At 49.6% G+C, this 17,267-nt stretch overlaps 3 protein-coding genes across 5 annotated transcripts in view; 1 reads left to right on the plus strand and 2 right to left on the minus strand.

Annotated features, from left to right (window-relative positions):
• On the minus strand, positions 1–10,841 carry LOC120503676 (LIM homeobox transcription factor 1-beta-like). The gene is made up of 9 exons (XM_039712394.1): positions 10,788–10,841; positions 10,018–10,083; positions 7,574–7,760; positions 2,693–2,901; positions 1,717–1,880; positions 1,219–1,296; positions 980–1,097; positions 520–627; positions 1–405 (listed from the first exon to the last, which is right to left on the minus strand). The coding sequence occupies exons 2-9, from the start codon at positions 10,073–10,075 to the stop codon at positions 176–178; spliced, it is 1,152 nt and encodes a 383-aa protein (XP_039568328.1). The 5' UTR covers positions 10,076–10,083; positions 10,788–10,841; the 3' UTR covers positions 1–175.
• A 600-nt stretch (positions 10,842–11,441) lies between these two features.
• On the minus strand, positions 11,442–15,424 carry LOC120503678 (hepatic lectin-like). Of its 3 annotated transcripts, none has more exons than XM_039712396.1 (6): positions 15,177–15,324; positions 13,719–13,826; positions 12,935–13,003; positions 12,654–12,805; positions 12,148–12,257; positions 11,442–11,714 (listed from the first exon to the last, which is right to left on the minus strand). In XM_039712396.1, exons 1-6 carry the CDS (start codon positions 15,217–15,219, stop codon positions 11,561–11,563), a joined length of 636 nt encoding a protein of 211 aa, XP_039568330.1. In that variant the 5' UTR covers positions 15,220–15,324; the 3' UTR covers positions 11,442–11,560. The 3 variants fall into 3 exon arrangements, with proteins under 3 accessions (XP_039568330.1, XP_039568329.1, XP_039568331.1); XM_039712395.1 differs by having other exon boundaries at positions 12,148–12,260; XM_039712397.1 differs by lacking the exon at positions 12,654–12,805 and having other exon boundaries at positions 11,690–11,714; positions 12,148–12,260; positions 15,177–15,424.
• A 1,633-nt stretch (positions 15,425–17,057) lies between these two features.
• PIN1 (peptidylprolyl cis/trans isomerase, NIMA-interacting 1) overlaps positions 17,058–17,267 on the plus strand; it is a 4,219-nt gene continuing 4,009 nt past the window's right edge. Inside the window, exon 1 of the mRNA XM_039712398.1 lies at positions 17,058–17,151. Coding sequence (XP_039568332.1) covers positions 17,094–17,151 — 58 coding nt within the window. The 5' untranslated portion in view covers positions 17,058–17,093. The remainder of the gene's footprint in view (positions 17,152–17,267) is intronic.

Consider the following 17,267-nt stretch of genomic DNA (forward strand, 5'->3'; position numbering starts at 1 on the left):
TGCAAAAAAAGAAAGGAAAAAAAAAGAAGCATTCCCAAAAAAATCCCCCCACAAAAATTCCCAAAAATTGGCACGGGAGCAGAAGGAAAATCCCAAATTCCAGCGGAATCTTGGAGGGGTTCGACCCCGGTTTTTTGGGATTCCCAGGACTGGGATTTTCGGGAATTCCGGGATGTCAGGAGGTGAAGTAGGAGCTCTGCATGGAGTACAGGCGCTCCATGGGATTCCCGGGCTCGGGCATTTCGGGAATTCTGGGATTCCCGGGGTACAGGCGCTCCAGGGCATCCCCGGGCGCCGGCATTTCGGGAATTCCGGCATTCCCGAGGATCAGCTGCTGGGAATTCTCCGTGGGAATCAAGGATCCCAGGGCGTCCCCGTCCAACTCCCGGAAAACTCCCTCAGAGTCTGGGAAAAGTCGGGAAAAATTGGGAAAAAATGGGAAAAGGGGTTGGGGAGGGGGGGAAAACCGGGCGGGGGCCCCGGCATTCCCGACGCGATTCCTGGAATTCCCGCGGTTACCGTAGGGCCGCAGCTCCGGGGGCGCCGTTCCCCGGAACGTTCCGGCCTCGCTCCCGAATCCGTTGGGCTCCGGAATCCGGGAAAACGGGACCAGGATCTGCTGCAGGCCTGGGAACGTTGGGAATGTTGGGATGTGGGATGTTGTGACTCCGCGATTTCCGATCCCTCCATCCCACATCCACCCCATTCCCATTTTCCCATCCCATTTTCCCACCCCATTCCCATTTTCCCATCCCATTTTCCCACCCCATTCCCATTTTCCCACGCCATCCATGTTTTCCCACCCCATTCCCATTTTCCCACCCCATTTTCCCATCCCCATTCCCATTTTCCCATCCCCATTCCCATTTTCCCATTCCTGGTTTCCCATCCCCATTCCCATTTTTCCATCCCCATTCCCATTTTCCCATTCCTGGTTTCCCATCCCCATTCCCATTTTCCCATCCCCGTCATTCCCAACCCTCCTCATCCTCGTTCCCATCCCGGCCGCTCCTCCCGGATCCTCTCCCTGCTGGAATTCCCCCTCTGGAATTCCCGAGCTGCTCCTGCTGCTGCTGCCTGCGGGCGATCTTCTTCATCTGGGGGGAAAAACACCCGGAGAAATTCTGGGAAAATCCCACAATTCCCACAAAACCCCGAGTTTGGAGGATTTGGGGTTGGTTCTTATTGCGGAATCCTGGGAACTCCGGGAATTCCCACCTTGGCTCGTTGGTTCTGGAACCACACCTGGACCACCCGGACCGTCAGCCCTGTCTCGGCCGCCAGCGTCTCCCGCACCTGGAAAAATCCTTTGGAATTCCGGGAAGGAGACCGGGAATGGGGGAAAATCCCTGGGAATTCCGGGAAGGAGACCGGGAATGGGGGAAAATCCCTGGGAATTCCGGGAAGGAGACCAGGAATGGGGGAAATTCCCTGGGAATTCCGGGAAGGAGACCGGGAATGGGGGAAAATCCCTGGGAATTCTGGGAAGGAGACCGGGAATGGGGGAAACTCCCTTGGAATTCCATGAAGGAGATCGGGAATGGGGGAAATTCCCTGGGAATTCTGGCCCCGATCCCAACTCCAGAAGCCCAGAGCCCCATCCCAAAATCCTGAAACAATCCTGAAATAATCAGTCCCTGATCAATCCCAGCCCATTCCGGAACGTTCCGGCACATTCCCAGCCCATTCCCGGAACATTCCGGAACGTTCCGGCACCTTCCGGCAGGGTTTGGAGGAGACCTCGAAGGAGGCTCTGAAGGCGCGGCGCTGTTGGGAGCTCAGGATGGTTCGGGGCCGCTTGGAACGTTTGGGATCCTTCCCCTCGGAATTCCGGGAGCGTCGGGAATCCCGGCCCTCCTCGTCCTCGCTCCCAGCTGTGGCTGGGAAAAATAAAACAAAAAAAAAAGGGAATTTTGGGGGGAGAAATGTTGAAAAAAATCCCCAAATACCTGAAAAAAATATTGAAAAAAAATCCCAAAAATCTTGAAATCTTGGGGGGAAAAAAATCTTGAAAAAAATCCCCAAAAATTAAAAAAAAAAACCACTCAAAAAATCTTGAAAAAATATCCTTTAAAATCTTTAAAAAATCCCCCAAATTTTCCATAAAACCCCCAAAAAATCTTGAAAAAAAAATCTCCTTTAAAATCTTTAAAAAATCCCCCAAATTTTCCATAAAACCCCCAAAAAATCTTGAAAAATATCCCCCAAAATTAAAAAAAAAAACAAACCCTAAAAAATCTTGAAAAAAAAAATCCCTCAAAAATTCAAGAAAAACCCTTAAAATATATTGAAAAAATCCGCAAATACCTAAAAAAAATTGAAACAATCCCCAAAAAATCTTGAAAAAAATCTTGAAAAAAAATCTTGAAAAAAATCCCCCCAAAAAATTCCAAAACCCCCCCTAAAAATATTGAAAAAATCCCCTAAAAATTCCCAAAAAAACCCTAAAAAATATTGAAAAAAACCCCAAAAAATTAAAAAAAAAAACCCTAAAAAATCTTGAAAAAAAAATCCCTCAAAAATTCAAGAAAAACCCTTAAAATATATTGAAAAAATCCCCTAAAAATTCCCAAAAAAACCCTAAAAAATATTGAAAAAAACCCCAAAAAATTAAAAAAAAAACCCCAAAAAATTCATGAAAAAAATCCCCAAAACCCCCCCAATTTTTTTTAAAAATTATTTTTACTTTTACCTGCATCCTGCCCCGCGGCGCCGGGCTCGGCGTGGCCCCGGCACAGCACGCGCCCGTCCCGCAGCACGAACTCGTCCCCGCGGCGCAGGCGGCGCCCGCAGCGGCCGCAGCCCAGGCAGCGCTCGTGGAAAAGGCGCCCGGGGAGGCGCAGGATCCGCTCCGAGCGCCCCACGGCGCCCAGGCAGCGGCTGCAGCGGCGCGGGAACAGCCTGCGGAGAGCGGGGGGCGTCCCGGGATATGGGGGGGGAATATCCCGGGATAGGGGGGGGAAATGTCCCGGGAATAGGGGGGGATATCCTGGGACGTGGGGAGGATATGGGGGGAATATCCCGGGATATGGGGGGAATGTCCTGGGATGTGGGGGGGAAATATCCCAGGATATGGGGGGAATATCCCGGGATATGGGGAGAAATATTCCAGGATGTGGGGGGAAATATCCCGGTATGTGGGGCAGAGAAAAATCCAGCGATTTGGGAGAAATATCCTGGGATTTGGGGGAAAATATCCTGGGATGTGGGGGAATATCCTGGGATGTAGGGTGGAAAAAAATCCAGCGGTTTGGGAGAAATATCTTAGGAATTGGGGGAAAATATCCTGGGGTTTGGAGTGGAAGTATTCTGGGATGTGGAGGAAAATATTTTGATTTTTTTGGGGGGAAAAAAGGGATTTGAGGGAGAAAAATGGGATTTCGGGGAAAAATCCCGGGATCTGGGGGAAAAGATCCCGGGATTTGGGTTTTTGGGACATTCCTGCCCTTTGTAGCCCAGTATTTGGGGGTTTTGGGATGTTCCCACCAGAATTCCCAAAAAAAAGGGGATTTCCCCCCACTTTTCCAGCCCTTTTTTTGGGAATAAAGCAACCCCAGGCTCATAAAATCCCCGTCATCTCCAATTAGTGGGAATTAAAATTCCTGGGAATTCCTGGAGAGCCTCTCCCAGCTTTTTTAATATCCCTGGAATCCGCTTAAATCCCAATAATTCCCTCGGGGTTTCCATGGAAACAGGATTGTGGGAAAAGGGGGGGGGTTGGGTTTTTTCCCCAGGAGTTTTTGGGTTTTTCCAGAGGGATTTGGGAAAGAGGAGAAGCTTCCCTAAAAAGGGGGAATGGGAATTGTGAAAATGGGAGTGATCCCAAATCCCTTTTTCCCAGGAGAATCCCCATTTTTGGGGCCTGTTTTTTTTGGGAATGACCGGATTTGGGAACAGCTGAACATTCCAAGCAGTTTTTCCCTGAGAAAAAAACCCTGGAAAATCCCAGAAAATCCCATTTTTGGGATGCCCTCCTCACCCCTCCCATCCTCGTGGAGGAAAACTCGGGGTGAGCTCCCATTTTTTGGGATTTTCCCATTTTTTGGGGGGGATTTCCCTCATTTTTCCCTTTCCCATCCGCATAAAAACCGCATGGAAAAAAAAAAATAAAAAGGGATAAAAAAATTCCTTTTTTTTCCCCCTTTGGTGCCGGAGCTCGGAATTCTGGGAATTTTAATAACGGAGCCGGGGTTGGAAAATTTAATAACGGAGCTGATCCGATTATCCCGGAGCAATTTCCGCTGGAATTGGGGGGGGTCGCAGCCCCCAGGGCTGGAATTGGATTTTTCCGGAGGTTTCCCTTCCAAGCCCTTGGATTTTATGGAAACTCCCGAGTTTTGGGGATTTTTGTGGGGTGTTTCCCTAAAAATCAGATTTTTAAAAGAATTTTAGGGCTTGTTTTCCTCCCAGATTTGGGGTTTTTGGGGGGAAAAGGAAAAAAAAAAAAGCAATTTTTTGGGAGATGTTTGGATTTTTTGGAGGGATTTGGGGTGGTTTTGGGATTTGGGGTGGTTTTCCTTAAAAGTGGGATTTTATTTTTGATTTTTCCTCTTGGATTTGGGGTTTTTTAGGGGTGGGGGGGGAAAGAAGGAAAAGAAAGGGAAATTTTTCTGATTTTTCCTCCTGGATTTGTTTTTTTTGGGGAAAAAAGAGGGAAAAGAAGGGATTTGGGCTGAGGTTTGGATCCATTAAAATTCCAGGCAGGAATTCTCCGTCTCCCTCCCGATCTTATCCCGCCTCAATTTCCTGTTGGCCTTTTCCAATTTCCGGCTTTTTCTGCCCATTCCGGGGGGAGGGGAAAAAAAAATTGGAATAAAATAAAAAATGGGAAAAGTGGGAGTGGGGGAAGGGAGGAATTAATGAGGATTTAATGAGGGGAGCTCATTAATGATTCATTGGGGGAGGGTTAATTAAAGGTGGGGACGAGGAGAAGGGGAGAAAAGCAGGGAATAAAAAGGGGGATATTCACAATTTTAAAATATTTATTAATATTAATAGTAATTAACCCATCATATTTATTATCCAAATCTTTATTAGCAGTGACAATAATTATTAATAATTAACAGAAGCTGGACTAGTAGTTAATTCTGATGATTATTGTTACTAATGAGAGTTGGGCTTAATAGTAATAGAAGGGGGGAATAAAATGGTAATATTTAATAATAATTAGTAATAATTAACAGTAACTGATAATAATGCTAATAATTTGAATCAATTATAGTCAATGAGAAATGAGAATAAATAATAAGTAGAATATAACAAAAAATTTAAAATAATAATAATAATAGAAGAGTGGAGTATAATTGTACTAATGAATAATTAATAATAAATAATAATAACTCTATTAATTTTAATTAAATAATTGAAATAAATAATACCAAATAAGTAGAATTATTACTCTTTAATAATAATCTGGATAGTTATTAGGAATTAGTATTAATGAGAAAGCAGGGAAAGAAAGAAAGAAAGAAAAAACAGGGAAAAAATTGGGAAAGAAGGAGAAAAATTGGAATTAAAAAAGAGGGAAAGAAAGAAAAACAGGGAAAGGAAAAATCAGGAAAAATGGGAAAAATCCAGCCCGGGGTGGGAAAAAAACCCACGGAAAAAATTATCTTTTAATGAACCCCAGGAAATGAAGGGAATATGCAAATGAGGCTGCGGGAATGAATGGGATTTGGGAATTTGATGGGATTGAGGGAATTAATTCCATGGGATTCGTTCTCCCAAGAGATCCAGGAGCTGGGAGAAGGGGAATGGGGAATCCCAGAATTCCCACATTTCCTAAATCCACCCCCAGCGCCCATTTCCCTCCTTTTCATCCCAAAAAAGTCCCGGATTTCCCCCAGCTTCCCAAATTTCCCCCTTCTCCTCACCCCTTGGAATCCGAATTCCCAAATTCCCCAAACCTTGATCCCAAAAAAACCCAAAAAATGGAAAACAGACCCCCAAATCCCAGGATTTTGACACGGATCCCATTTTTTTCCCAGATTTGTGCCTCTGGAATTCGCTGCTCCCCCACGGAATTAAAGATTAACCAAACCTGGGCCCTGTTCCCGAAATTTTTCTGGGTGGGAAAGGGCACGGATCTGCTCCAATGGAGCCAAAATTCCCATTTTTAACCTTGGGAATGGCCAAAACTCAAGATTTTTGACACCTGGAATGACCAAATCCCAGATTTTTAACCCCCTGAGGGGGGAAAATTCGGAATTTTTTGCCCTGGCTTTTGTGGGAATTTTGGGTCTGGGGGGGTTGGGTGCTTGGAAAAGTGAGAAAATTGGGGAAAAAGGGAGGAAATGTGGGAAGAGTGGGAGAAATTGGGAAAAAATGGGGAAAAATGAGGGGGAAACCGGGAAAAAACTGGGGGGAAAAGTGGGAATTTGGTTTTCCCGAGGATTCCCCAAATCCTGGGCCCAAATTCCCGGCGTTTCCCCAACCCACGGGTCAGGAATATCCAGGGTTGGGAATTCCCGAGGGGATCCCGATGGGAATCTGGGGATGGGGTGGGATCAGATCCAAAAACAACCCCCCAAAATTCCAGGAAAAGCCTCAAAAAGCTGAGGAAAGAAGAGCTGGGAAAGGAGTTCGAGCCGAGTTCATCCCGAAAAACTCTGGAGGAGGAGGCTGGGAACGGCTCCAAGGGCTCGGAGCCCTCCCGAATTCCCAGAAATCCGACTTCAAAGGGATTCCAAAGGGAGTTTTCCTCCCTTTTTTTATTTTATTTTATTTTTTTTCCCGATTTACGGGACAGGTGCCTCTGGAAGGGGCCCCGGAAAGGGGAGAATTCCATGAAAAATCCCTTTGGATTTGGGGTTTTTGTGGGGGAAAGGGTCCTGTTCCTCCTCATCCAGTTCCTTGGGAAAAAGGGAGGGAAATTCCTGGAAAATTTGGAACAATAATGGAAAAACCAGGGAAACAAACCTTGAAAAATGAGGGAAAAAACCTTCAAAAGTGGGGGGAGAACCTTGGAAAATGGGCAAAACCACCTTGAAAAATTGGGAAAATTGGGGAGTGGGGGGGAATGGGGAAAATCATGGAAAGCCAGGGGAAAAAAACCTTGAGGAATGGGGAAACAACCCTTGAAAAATGGGGAAAATCAGGGTAAAATCAGGGGGGAAATGGGAAAACTGGGGGAAAAAAGAGGAAAATCGGAGAAAAAAGGGGAAAATTGGGGGGAAAATGGGGAAAATCGGGGGGAAAAGGGGAAAATTGGGGGGAAAAGGGGGAAAAAGGGAGAAATTGGTGGAAAAAAGGGGGAAAATCGGGAAAAATCGGGAAAAGGGGAAAATCAGGGGAAAAGGAGAAAATCGGGGGAAAATAGGGGGGAAAGGGGAAAAATAGGGGGAAAATCGGGGGAAAAGGGGGAAATTGGTGGAAAAGAGGGGGAAAATCGGGGGGGAAAGGGGGAAAATTGGAGGGAAAAAAGGGGACAATTGGGAAAATCGGGAGGAAAAGGGGGAAAATGGGGGGGGAAAAGGGGAAAATTGGGGGAAATCGGGGGGGAAAAGGGGGAAAATCTGGGGAAAAAGGGAAAATCGGGAGGAAAAGGGGGAAATGGAGGGGAAGCAGCACTCACCTGTCGTAGTCGGGGCCGCAGAGCAGGCGGCGCTCGCGGCTGAAGCAGCGGCCCCGCAGCCCCCGGCCGCACTCGGAGCAGCGCAGGCACCGCTCGTGCCACGAGCGCTCGTTCACCCGCAGCAGGAACCGGTCCCGGATCCCGCGGCCGCAGCCCGCGCAGCGCACCGGCACCGCGGGAGGGGAGCCTGGGGACCGAGAGAATGAGGGATGGGGGAATGAGGGATGGGGGGAATGGGAGAGACTGGGGGAATGGGAGAGACTGGGGGAATGAGGGGATGGGGGAATGAGGGGATGGGGGAATGGGAGAGACTGGGGGAAAACCAGGAGATACTGGGGAAATGGGAGAGTGGGGGAATGAGGGGGAAAAATCAGGGAGGCTGAGGGAAATGAGAGATTGGGGAATGGGAGATTGGGGAAAATGGGAGAGGCTGGGGGAATGAGGGATGGGGGAATGGGAGAGGTTGGGGGAAAACCAGGAGAGATTGGGGGAATGGGAGAGTGGGGGAATGAGGGGGAAAAATCAGGGAGGTTGAGGGAAATGAGAGATTGGGGGAATGGGAGATTGGGGAAAACGGGAGAGACTGGGGAAGTGGGAGATTGGGAAAATGAGAGATTGGGGGGAAAATATCAGAGACTGGGGAAAATGAGAGATTGGGGGAAATGAGAGGTTGGGGAAATGGGAGATTGGGGGAAAATGGGAGATTGGGGGAAAATGGCAGAGGTTGGAGGAATGAGAGATTGGGGAATGAGGGGGAAAAACAGGAGAGATTGGGGAAAGGGAGTGATTGGGGGAATGAGAGATTGGAGGGATGAGAGATTGGGGGAAATGAGGGGGAAAACTGGAGAGATTGGGGGGAAAATGGGGAGAATGAGAGATTGGGGAAATGGGGGAAAATGGAGAGATTGGGGGGAAAGACGGAGAGATGGGGGAAAATGGGGAGATTGGGGAAATGAGGGGGAAAATGGGAGAGATTGGGGGAAATGGAGAGATTGGGGGGAAAATACAGGAAAATCTGGGAGAAACTGGGGAAATTTGGGGGGAAAAAAAGGGAAATTCCGGGCAAAAGATGGAGGAATTTGGGAAAAATGGGAAATTGGGCAGAAGAATGGGAGAATTTGGGGGAAATGGAAAAGTTTGGGAGAAATATAGGAGAAAATTGGAAGCAAAACAGGGACAATTCATGGAAAATGGGAGAATTGGGGGAAGTGGGAAAATTTGGGGAAAATCTGGAGGAAATCTGGGGAAAATGCAGGAAAAAAAAGGGAAAATTTGGAAAATAATGGGAGAATTTAGGGAAAATGGGTCAGCTTGGGAGGAAAATGGGAAAATTTGGGAGGAAAATGGGACATTTTGGGGGAAAACCAAGAAAATTTGGAGGAAAATAGGGAAAGTGGGAGAATTTAGGGAAAACCAGGGAAATTCAGGGGGAAAAATGGGAGAACCCAGGAAAAATGTGTTTGGACATCAGGGAAATTCCATGGGGAGCTCCCAGAAATTCAAAGGAATATTTTTCCATGGAAAAAAAAGAAGAATTTGGGGGATTTTGGGAAGGAATCCAGGGGATTCAGGGCTTTTTTTCTCACTCTGGATTTTTGGGAATTTGTATTTTCTCCCTCATTTTTATCCCAACTTTCATCTTTGGCCACTCCTCAAAGGGAAGGAAGGGAGGGAAAAATTCCAACTTTTCTCTGGCAGCGCCTCCTCCTCCTCCCGAGGCCATTCCCGGGTTTCTTCTGCCCAAATCCCAGGAAAAATGGAAATGAGGGGAGCCCCCAATGCCCGATTTAATTTGGAATTCTAATCCCAGTTTTAATTTGGGCTCTGGAATTCCAATCCCGATTTCAATTCCAAATTCAAATTCCCAAATTCCAAGCCCAGATCCAATTTGGACCCCGAAATTCCAAATTTAAATTCATGGGGGTTTTCCAAGGATTTTTATCCCATTCCTGAGGTTTTTTTCCCACATTTTTCACTCCCCCAATCCCATTTCCACCACCGCGGTGTAAAATTAAGTATTTAAAGTCCAAATTCCTGATTAATTTAGAGGGGGAAACCGGGAATAATTAAAGAGGGAATGAGGGAGAATTTTCGGGAATTTCTGGGAATGTGGGATCAAGGGAAAATCCCCGGGAAAATCCTGTATTCCAGCCAGGGAAAATGAAAAAAAAAAAAACAAAAACCAAAAAACCAAACATGGGAATTCTGCTAAAAAAAAAAAAAAACAAACCCCAAAAAAACCGGGGTTGGGAAAAGGGGGAGGTTTGGAGCTGGGGAAAAAAACGAGAATAAAGAGGAAAGCTCTGGGAAAAACGGGAAAAGGGACCCGGGAATGGCAAAAAATCCCGAAATTCCGGGATTTCCGGGAACTGGGGGTGCGGGAGGGAATTTTGGGAATTCCCAGTGATATCCCCGGTGTTTTCCCCGGAATTCCCGGTACTCACCGGCTCCCGGGAGCGGCGTTCCCTGCTCCCGGCAGGACGGAGCCTCCTCCGGCTTCATCCCGGCGGCTGCGGGGAGACGAAACGTCGGGAAAAGCGGGAAAAAGCGGGAAAAGGCAGGAAAACCGGGATGAGAGCGGGAGGAAACCGGGACGGGACCGGGAAGAAACCGAGAGCGGAGCGGGGAGGAACCGGGAAAGCGCCGGGAGAGGAGCGGGAGGAGACCGGGAACGGAGCGGGAGAAAATCGGGAACGGAGAGGGGAGGGAACGGGAAAAAACCGGGATGGGAGCGAGGGAAAGGAGCGGGAAGAGCCCGGGATGGGAGCGGGAGGAAAGCGGGAGCGGACCGAGGGAGAACCGGGCAGGAACCGGGAGTGGAGAGGAGAAAAACCGGGAAAGCGCCGAGATGCGAGCGGGGAAAAGCCGGGGTGGGAGCGGGGAAAAACGGGGAAGAGCCCGGGATGGGAACGGGGAAAAACGGGGAATAGACCGGGATGGTAGCGGGGAAAACCCGGGAATAGACTGGGATGAGAGTGGGGGGAAAATCGGGGAAAAAAACCCCAGAAAGAGCCCGGGAGGAACGGGGAAAAGCCGGGAACAGACCGGGATGGGAACGGGGGAAAAACCGGGAAGAGCCCGGGATGGGAACGGGGAAAAGCGGGAAGATCCCGGGGCAGGGAGAACCGGGAGGCGCCGGTGCCGCCCGGAGCCGCCCGCGCCCATCGCGACTGTCGCGACACGGCGGGACCCCCCGACGGTGACGGGAACTCACCGGGAGCGCGGCGGCGACAGCGGCACCGGGACGGCGACAGCGGCGACAGCGGGATCGCGACAGCGACACCGGGCCCCCGCCCGTGCGCGCTCCCGGGGGAGGGGAGGGGCGGGGGCGAGCACGGGGAAGGGGGAGGAAAGGGAAAGGGGGAGGGAATTCCCGTTTTTTTTGGGAATTCCTGTTTCATCCCCCATCCCAAAATGGGAATTCCCCCCCAAAAAAAGGGAATTTCCGAACTCAAAAAAAAAGGGAGTTCCGTCCCCAAACGTGAAGGATTTGGGGAAGTTTGGGATGCAGGAGGATTTGGGGGAAATGTAGAGGGGGTTGGGGGTATGGGGAGGACAAAATTCCCGAATCCCTGTGGGATCCTGGACCCACCCAGGACCTGAATCCCCAAACCCACCAAAATCCCGGGAAATTTTCCCCTGGAAATCCAAATTAAATAGGGAAAAAAATAGGGAAAAGTTTGGGAAATGCTGATTTTTAGGGAAAATTATAAAAAATTGGGAATGGGGCCGACAAAATTCCCAAAGCCGTGAATCCCCAGAGAGTTTTGCCTTAAAACCACCAAAACCCCAGGAATTTCCCATCCCAAAAATCTGGGAAAACTCCAGGAAAGTTCAGGAACAATCAGGAAAATCCCAAACTCGCCCAAACCAGAGCAGGAATCTCCTTTTATTCCACAAAAAATTCCCGTTTTTTTTGGGGAATTTCACATCGCAGCCCCACGGAGTGGGGGGAATCAGGAAAATTGGAAAGGGGGATCCCGGATTTTAGTGGGAAAAAGGGGATTTTTGGGAAAGGGGGCGCTCGCAGACGAAGAAGCACTCGAAGGTGCAGTGGACGTCGTTCCACTTCCCGGAGATCCAGAGGTGAGCGCAATCCTCGTTACTCCCGCTGTCGTTGGGCTCCCCCTCACGCCAAAACCTGGGAAAAAAACCCGGGATTTGGGACGGGAAGAAAGTCCCCGGTAAAAATTCCCATTTCTGGCGGGGAATTCTGCGAAAATCCCGAGGTTTGGTGGGTGAAATTCCCCGGAACTGCAATATTAAAGGAGAGAAATTCTCCAAAATGTCAAGACTTGGAGGATTTTTTGGGAGGCAATTGCCAAAATTCCAACATTTGGACTCCACAATCCCCAAATCCCATTTTTTTGGCTCGCTTTCTGTGGAGACAATTCTGAGAACACCCCAAATTTGTGGGATTTCCGAGGGGAAAATCCCAAATTCCCTCAAATTTGTGGGATTTTTGTGGGGAAAAAAACCCCAAATCCCAACTTTGGGGTGGAATCCCGGGGTTTTGGGGTGGAATCCCAGGATTTTGGGGCGGAATCCCGGGGTTTTGGGGATCCGGGGCTCACGTGAAGGAGGATTTGTAGTCGGTGCCGTCGACCCATTCCCAGTTTCCCTCGGAATTCCGGTCGGTGAGCCCGATCCAGAAGCGCTCGTTCCGCGTGCGGGACATCAGGAACTGCTGCGGCAGCGGGAAAACCAGGAAAAATTGGAAAAAGCAGGAAAATTGGGAAAACCGGGAAAATTGGGGAAATTGGGATGGTTGGGATCAGCAGGATTGTCGGGAAAATTGGGACTGTCGGGGTTGGGATCATGGGGAAAAAGAGGGAAAATCAGGAAAATCAGGATAATCCAGACTGGGCTCAGGACCGGGATTTGAGATTTGGGATTGGGATTTGGGATCAGGGTGGGGATTTTGGGGATTTGGGATTTTGGGGATGGGGATTTTGGTGATTGGGGATTTGGGATTTTGGGGATTTGGGATTTTGGGGATTTGGGATTTCGGGGATCTGGGATTTTGGGGATCTGGGATTTTGGGGATTTGGGATTTCGGGGATTTGGGATTTGGGGTCACCTGCTCGGCGAAGCTGCCGACCACGGCCAGGCGGGCGCGGCGCTCCCGGCACTGCTCCCGCGCCCGCTCCCAGCTCAGCCGCGCCAGCGAGAAATAATAACAATTCCCAGAAAAATATTCCCATTCCCGGGAATCCGCCCCGCACGGGAACACTGCGGGAACAACCCGGGGGGAAGAATCGCCCAGATTCTGGGATCTGGGAATTCTCTCCCTGCAAAATCCCCCGAGTGTTGGGATATCCAGAGGGAAAAGGGAAAAATTCAGGGAATTTCGGGACTTACGGAAGGAATCCCAGCTGGAAAAATTCCACTCCGGACTCTCCTGGTGGAGTTTGGAGGAAATGGAGGAAACTGGGGGAAAGAAAAAGAGGGGGAAATTCCCAAAAAATCAGAACTCTGGGTTTTTTTTTTTTTTTCTTGGGAATTTCCCACCCTTTTTATCCCAGGATTTGGGGATTTTGGGAATTTCCCTCCCCAATTCCAGATGGAATTTGAGGGTTTTTTTGGGGATTAGGATGGGAATGAAGGAATTCGGGGAATTCAGGGAAATGAGGGAATTTCAGGATTTGGGATGGGAATTCGGGGAATTCCAGGAATTGGGATGGATGGGAACAAGGGGGAACTGAGGGAATTCAAGGATTTGGGAGCTCAGGGAATTGGGGACGGACGGGAATCCGGGTGAATTTCCCAGCTTGGATTCCGGGAATGAAGAGGAATTATGGGGTTTGGGGGTGGGCGGAGCGGGAGTTCCGACGTGAGGGATTCCGGGAATGGGGGGATTTTGGGAATGCCGTGGGGTTGGGGATTTTGGGAATGATGTGGGATTTTGGGAACGCTGTGGGGTTGGGGATTTTGGGAATGCTGTGGGATTGGAGATTTTGGGAAGGCTGTGGGATTTTGGGAAGGCTGTGGGATTTTGGGAACGCTGTGGGATTTTGGGAACACTGTGGGATCGGGAGATTTTGGGAGTGCTGTGGGATTTTGGGAATGCTGTGGGGTTGGGGATTTTGGGAATGCTGTGGGGTTTTGGGAGTGCTGTGGGGTTTTGGGAACGCTGTGGGGTCACCTCTGGCCAGCGCCAGGGCGCTGAGGCCCAGCAGCAGCAGCGAGGAGAGCGCCAGGCTCAGGTACACGGCCGGGAAGGAGCGGAGCCGCGCCGGGAGCGCCGCGCCGCCTGGGAAACCGGGAAAACGGGGTGAAACGGGGGGAAACGGGGCAAAAACCGGGAAAACGGGGTGAAACGGGGCAAAAACCGGGAAAACGGGGTGAAACGGGGGGGAAATGGGGATGAAACGGGGGGAAACAGGGGAGAACAGGGTAAAAACCAGGAAAATGGGGTAAAACGGGGGGAAATGGGAGGAAATGAAAAGAAATTGGGATAAAATGGGGGGAAATTGAGTAAAAACTGGGAAACAGGGTAAAACGGGGGGAAACGGGGTGAAAATCAGGAAAATGGGGTAGAAAATGGGGTAAAATGGGGTAGAAAATGGGGTAAAATGGGGTAAAAAATGGGAAAATGGGGTAAAACGGGGGGAATGGGGAATAAAAACAGGGATAAAATGGGGAAAAATGGGGGTGAAATGGGGATAAAATGGGGGAAATGAGGAAAAATGGGGATAACATGGTGTGAAACTGGAAAAATGGGAAGAAATGGGGAAAAATGGGGGTGAAATGGGGATAAAATGGGGGAAATGAGGAAAAATGGGGATAAAATGGGGTGAAACTGGAAAAATGGGAAGAAATGGGGAAAAATGTGGGGAAATGGGGAGAAACGGGGAGAAACAGGGGAAACTGGGATAAAATGGGGAGAAATGGGAAAGAAGTGGGATAAAATGGGGAAAACCAGGGAAAATCAGGGAAAAATGGGAAATAAAGGGATAAAACGGGAAAAACAGGGAAATGGGGAAAATAGGAAAACTCAACAGATCCAGGATAATCCAACAAATCTAGGGGGAAATGGAGGGGAAATGAAGACAAATCCAGGGAAAATTTGGGAAAATCCAGGAAAATCCAGGGGTAATCCAGGAAAATGGAGGGAAAATGCAAGGAAAACTCCAAGGAAAATCCCTCCCTGCTCTTCCCAGGATTTCCCCCCAGCTTTTCCCGCTCTGTTTGTCCAGGGGTTAATCAATAACTGGGAATGCTCCAAGTTTGCCTCCAGGAGGTGAAAATTTGGGAATAATTCCCTGGATTTGGGCTTCTTTTGTTAGGAATTACTCCGGGAATAGTTCCTGATTAATTCCAGGATTATTTTATTTGGGATCATTTGTTCCAATGATCATTTTGGGAATTATTTAAGGAATTTTTTTGGGAATTATTAGGGAATTATTTTTTAATAATTTCCGTATTATTTCCAGGATTCTTTTGGGAATTCTTGTGATTTCCTCCTGGGATTACCAGGAATTTGAAGCTTCCGGGAGCAGAATTTTTGGGATTATCCAAATTCCCTGATCATGGGAGGAAGAGGGAAGGAAAAGCCCTTGGAAAAACCCTGGGGAAAGCAGAAAAAATCCAGGAATTCCACCTGGGAAGAGGCGCAGGTCATCCTGGAGCTCCTCCTCGTCCATCCTGGGATTTTTGGGGGGATTTTTTTGATTTTCCGGATCAGGGGTGCTCTGGGAATGGTCCTGGGAATGTTCCGGTTCCCCCTCCCCCTCCAGAGGGTTAAAATTTAATCCAAGGAATTTTTGGGGTTGGATTTTGGGGCTTGGATTGGAGCCAATTAGAGAAATCCAGATTTTCTCCCCCATTCCTCTGAGGATTTTTTGGGGATTTTTAGTGGGTTTATTTTTTTTTTTAAAATTTATTTTTTTTAGAGTTTTTTTGGGAGGATTTCTGTGGACTTTTGTGGGATTTTCATGGATTTTTTTGTGGAGTTTTGTGAGGCTTTCAGTGATTCTTATGGATAGTTCTGATTTTTTTATTTTATTTTCAGGGATTTAAAAAATATTTTAATGGATTCTTTGGATCTTGATGGGTTATTTTTGGGCTGCAGAGCATTTTTTTCAGTTTTGTAGATTATTTTTGGTAAATTTTTGTGCATTTGCGGGGATTTTTTATTTATTTTGAAGAATTTTTTTTATTTTGGGCAATGTTTCTTTGAATTTTGGGGTTTTTGGCAGATTTTTATTTGAATTTCGGTGGCTTTTGGGGGGATTTTGGGGGAATTTTCAAGGATTTTCCTCCTCCCTTTGAATCAAAATCCTGGCGCTGCTGCCTCAAAATATGGGAAAAAGTGAGCCTGGGAAATCTGAACAAACAATTTTTGGAATTTTCCCAAGAAAACTTGGATTTGGGAACCAATCCTGCAATTCCGAGGGCACCGAGACCTGGATTTCACCACCAGGGCCAAATTCCGGCCGAATTTTTTCCGGAATCCCCGAAGAATTTGCGTCGAAACGGCCCAAAATGGCGCCAGGTCCCTGAGGGGTGGGAGAAAGGGCGGGAAAAAAAGGGCGGGAAAAAAGGGAAAGGGCAGGGAAAAGGCGAGGCCGCGGTGGCTTCGGGCGCCTTTTGTCCCCTCCCAGTCCCCGTTGTCCCCAGTGACCCCTCAGAGCCCCCCATGGCACCCAAAGACCCCTCCCAGTACCTCCCAGTAGCTCCCAGTAACCCCCAGTACCCACCCGTGGGGGGGCCCAGGCCGCGCCTGCCGCCATCTTGGCCGTTGCTAACAACAAACGCCGTTGCCAGGCAACGCTTCGGCTGACTGGCGTCGGCGTGACGTCACTTCCTTCACATCAGAATGTCCCTTCCGGGCCCACTACAATGGTGGCCTGCAGGTACCGGGTGGGCTCTGGAGGCACCGGGAGCGCTCAGGAAGTACCGGGACGCCCCTGAGGGGTCCCGGGAAGGCTCCGGAGGTCCCGGGGGGGGGCTCCGCACCCCTCTCCCCCCCACCTCCAACCCGCCAACCCACCCCCCTATGGCCTTAATCCCTACTGCGGATGAGATCCAGGACAGGGATGAACGACCAGGAGCGGCTTCGGTGTCCCCCGGTTCTCCCGGTGTTCCCCGTTTTCCTCCCCACCCCCGGTTCTTCCCCTCCCATCCCCTCTGTGACCAAACCGGCGCCACGCTGAGGCTTTAAAGCGGCCGCGCGCGTTCTGGAGCGTAAAATTTATTGATAATAAAGCTGCTTTTGGAGTCCCCGGTTATTCCGTGGCTCCGGCGGGACCGGGATGCCGTAACCGGGAACGGCGGAGGCGTCGGTGCGGCTTTGCGTTCCGTCCAAGTTTGTCCACGCACGACCACTGTCCCTCCTTTCCCGCGCGCTTCTCGGCTTCACCGCGCGCCTGATTGACGGGTGGCTCCGCCAATAAAAGTGCACATTGAAGGGCACCGCGTCTCCGCCGACCAATGGGAGCGCGGGAAGGGCGGGTTTGCCCGCCCCTCGGCGCGGCGGAGGGGGCGGGCCGCGCAGGGCGGGCAGAGGGAAGGGAAGATGGCGGAGGAGGAGAAGCTGCCCGCGGGGTGGGAGAAGCGCATGAGCCGCAGCTCCGGTGAGGGCCTGAGGGCGGGGGGCTCCCGGGGGGGACCGCGGGGATGGAGCGGCGAGGTGGGGAAGGGGGGTGCGGGCGGCGGGGTTGGGCTTTGGAGGGGATGAGGGGGCGTGAGG

Source organism: Passer montanus, unplaced genomic scaffold (genome assembly GCF_014805655.1).
Source record: "Passer montanus isolate IOZ18808 unplaced genomic scaffold, ASM1480565v1 scaffold267, whole genome shotgun sequence".
Taxonomy (NCBI): domain Eukaryota; kingdom Metazoa; phylum Chordata; class Aves; order Passeriformes; family Passeridae; genus Passer; species Passer montanus.

Excerpts from the sequence above, each read along its gene's own strand:
- LOC120503676 (XM_039712394.1), bottom strand. The coding sequence starts at position 10,075 with ATGAAGCCGGAGGAGGCTCCGTCCTGCCGGGAGCAGGGAACGCCGCTC. Across the intron at positions 1,881-2,692 it reads CGCCGCGGGGCAGGATGCAG|CCACAGCTGGGAGCGAGGAC; the intron begins GTAAAAGTAAAA and ends TATTTTTCCCAG. Across the intron at positions 406-519 it reads CCCGGAGCTGCGGCCCTACG|ACTCTGAGGGAGTTTTCCGG; the intron begins GTAACCGCGGGA and ends GACTTTTCCCAG.
- LOC120503678 (XM_039712395.1), bottom strand. The coding sequence starts at position 15,219 with ATGGACGAGGAGGAGCTCCAGGATGACCTGCGCCTCTTCCCAG. Across the intron at positions 13,004-13,718 it reads CGCCCTGGCGCTGGCCAGAG|TTTCCTCCATTTCCTCCAAA; the intron begins GTGACCCCACAG and ends TCTTTCCCCCAG. Across the intron at positions 12,806-12,934 it reads TTCCAGCTGGGATTCCTTCC|TGTTCCCGTGCGGGGCGGAT; the intron begins GTAAGTCCCGAA and ends TTGTTCCCGCAG.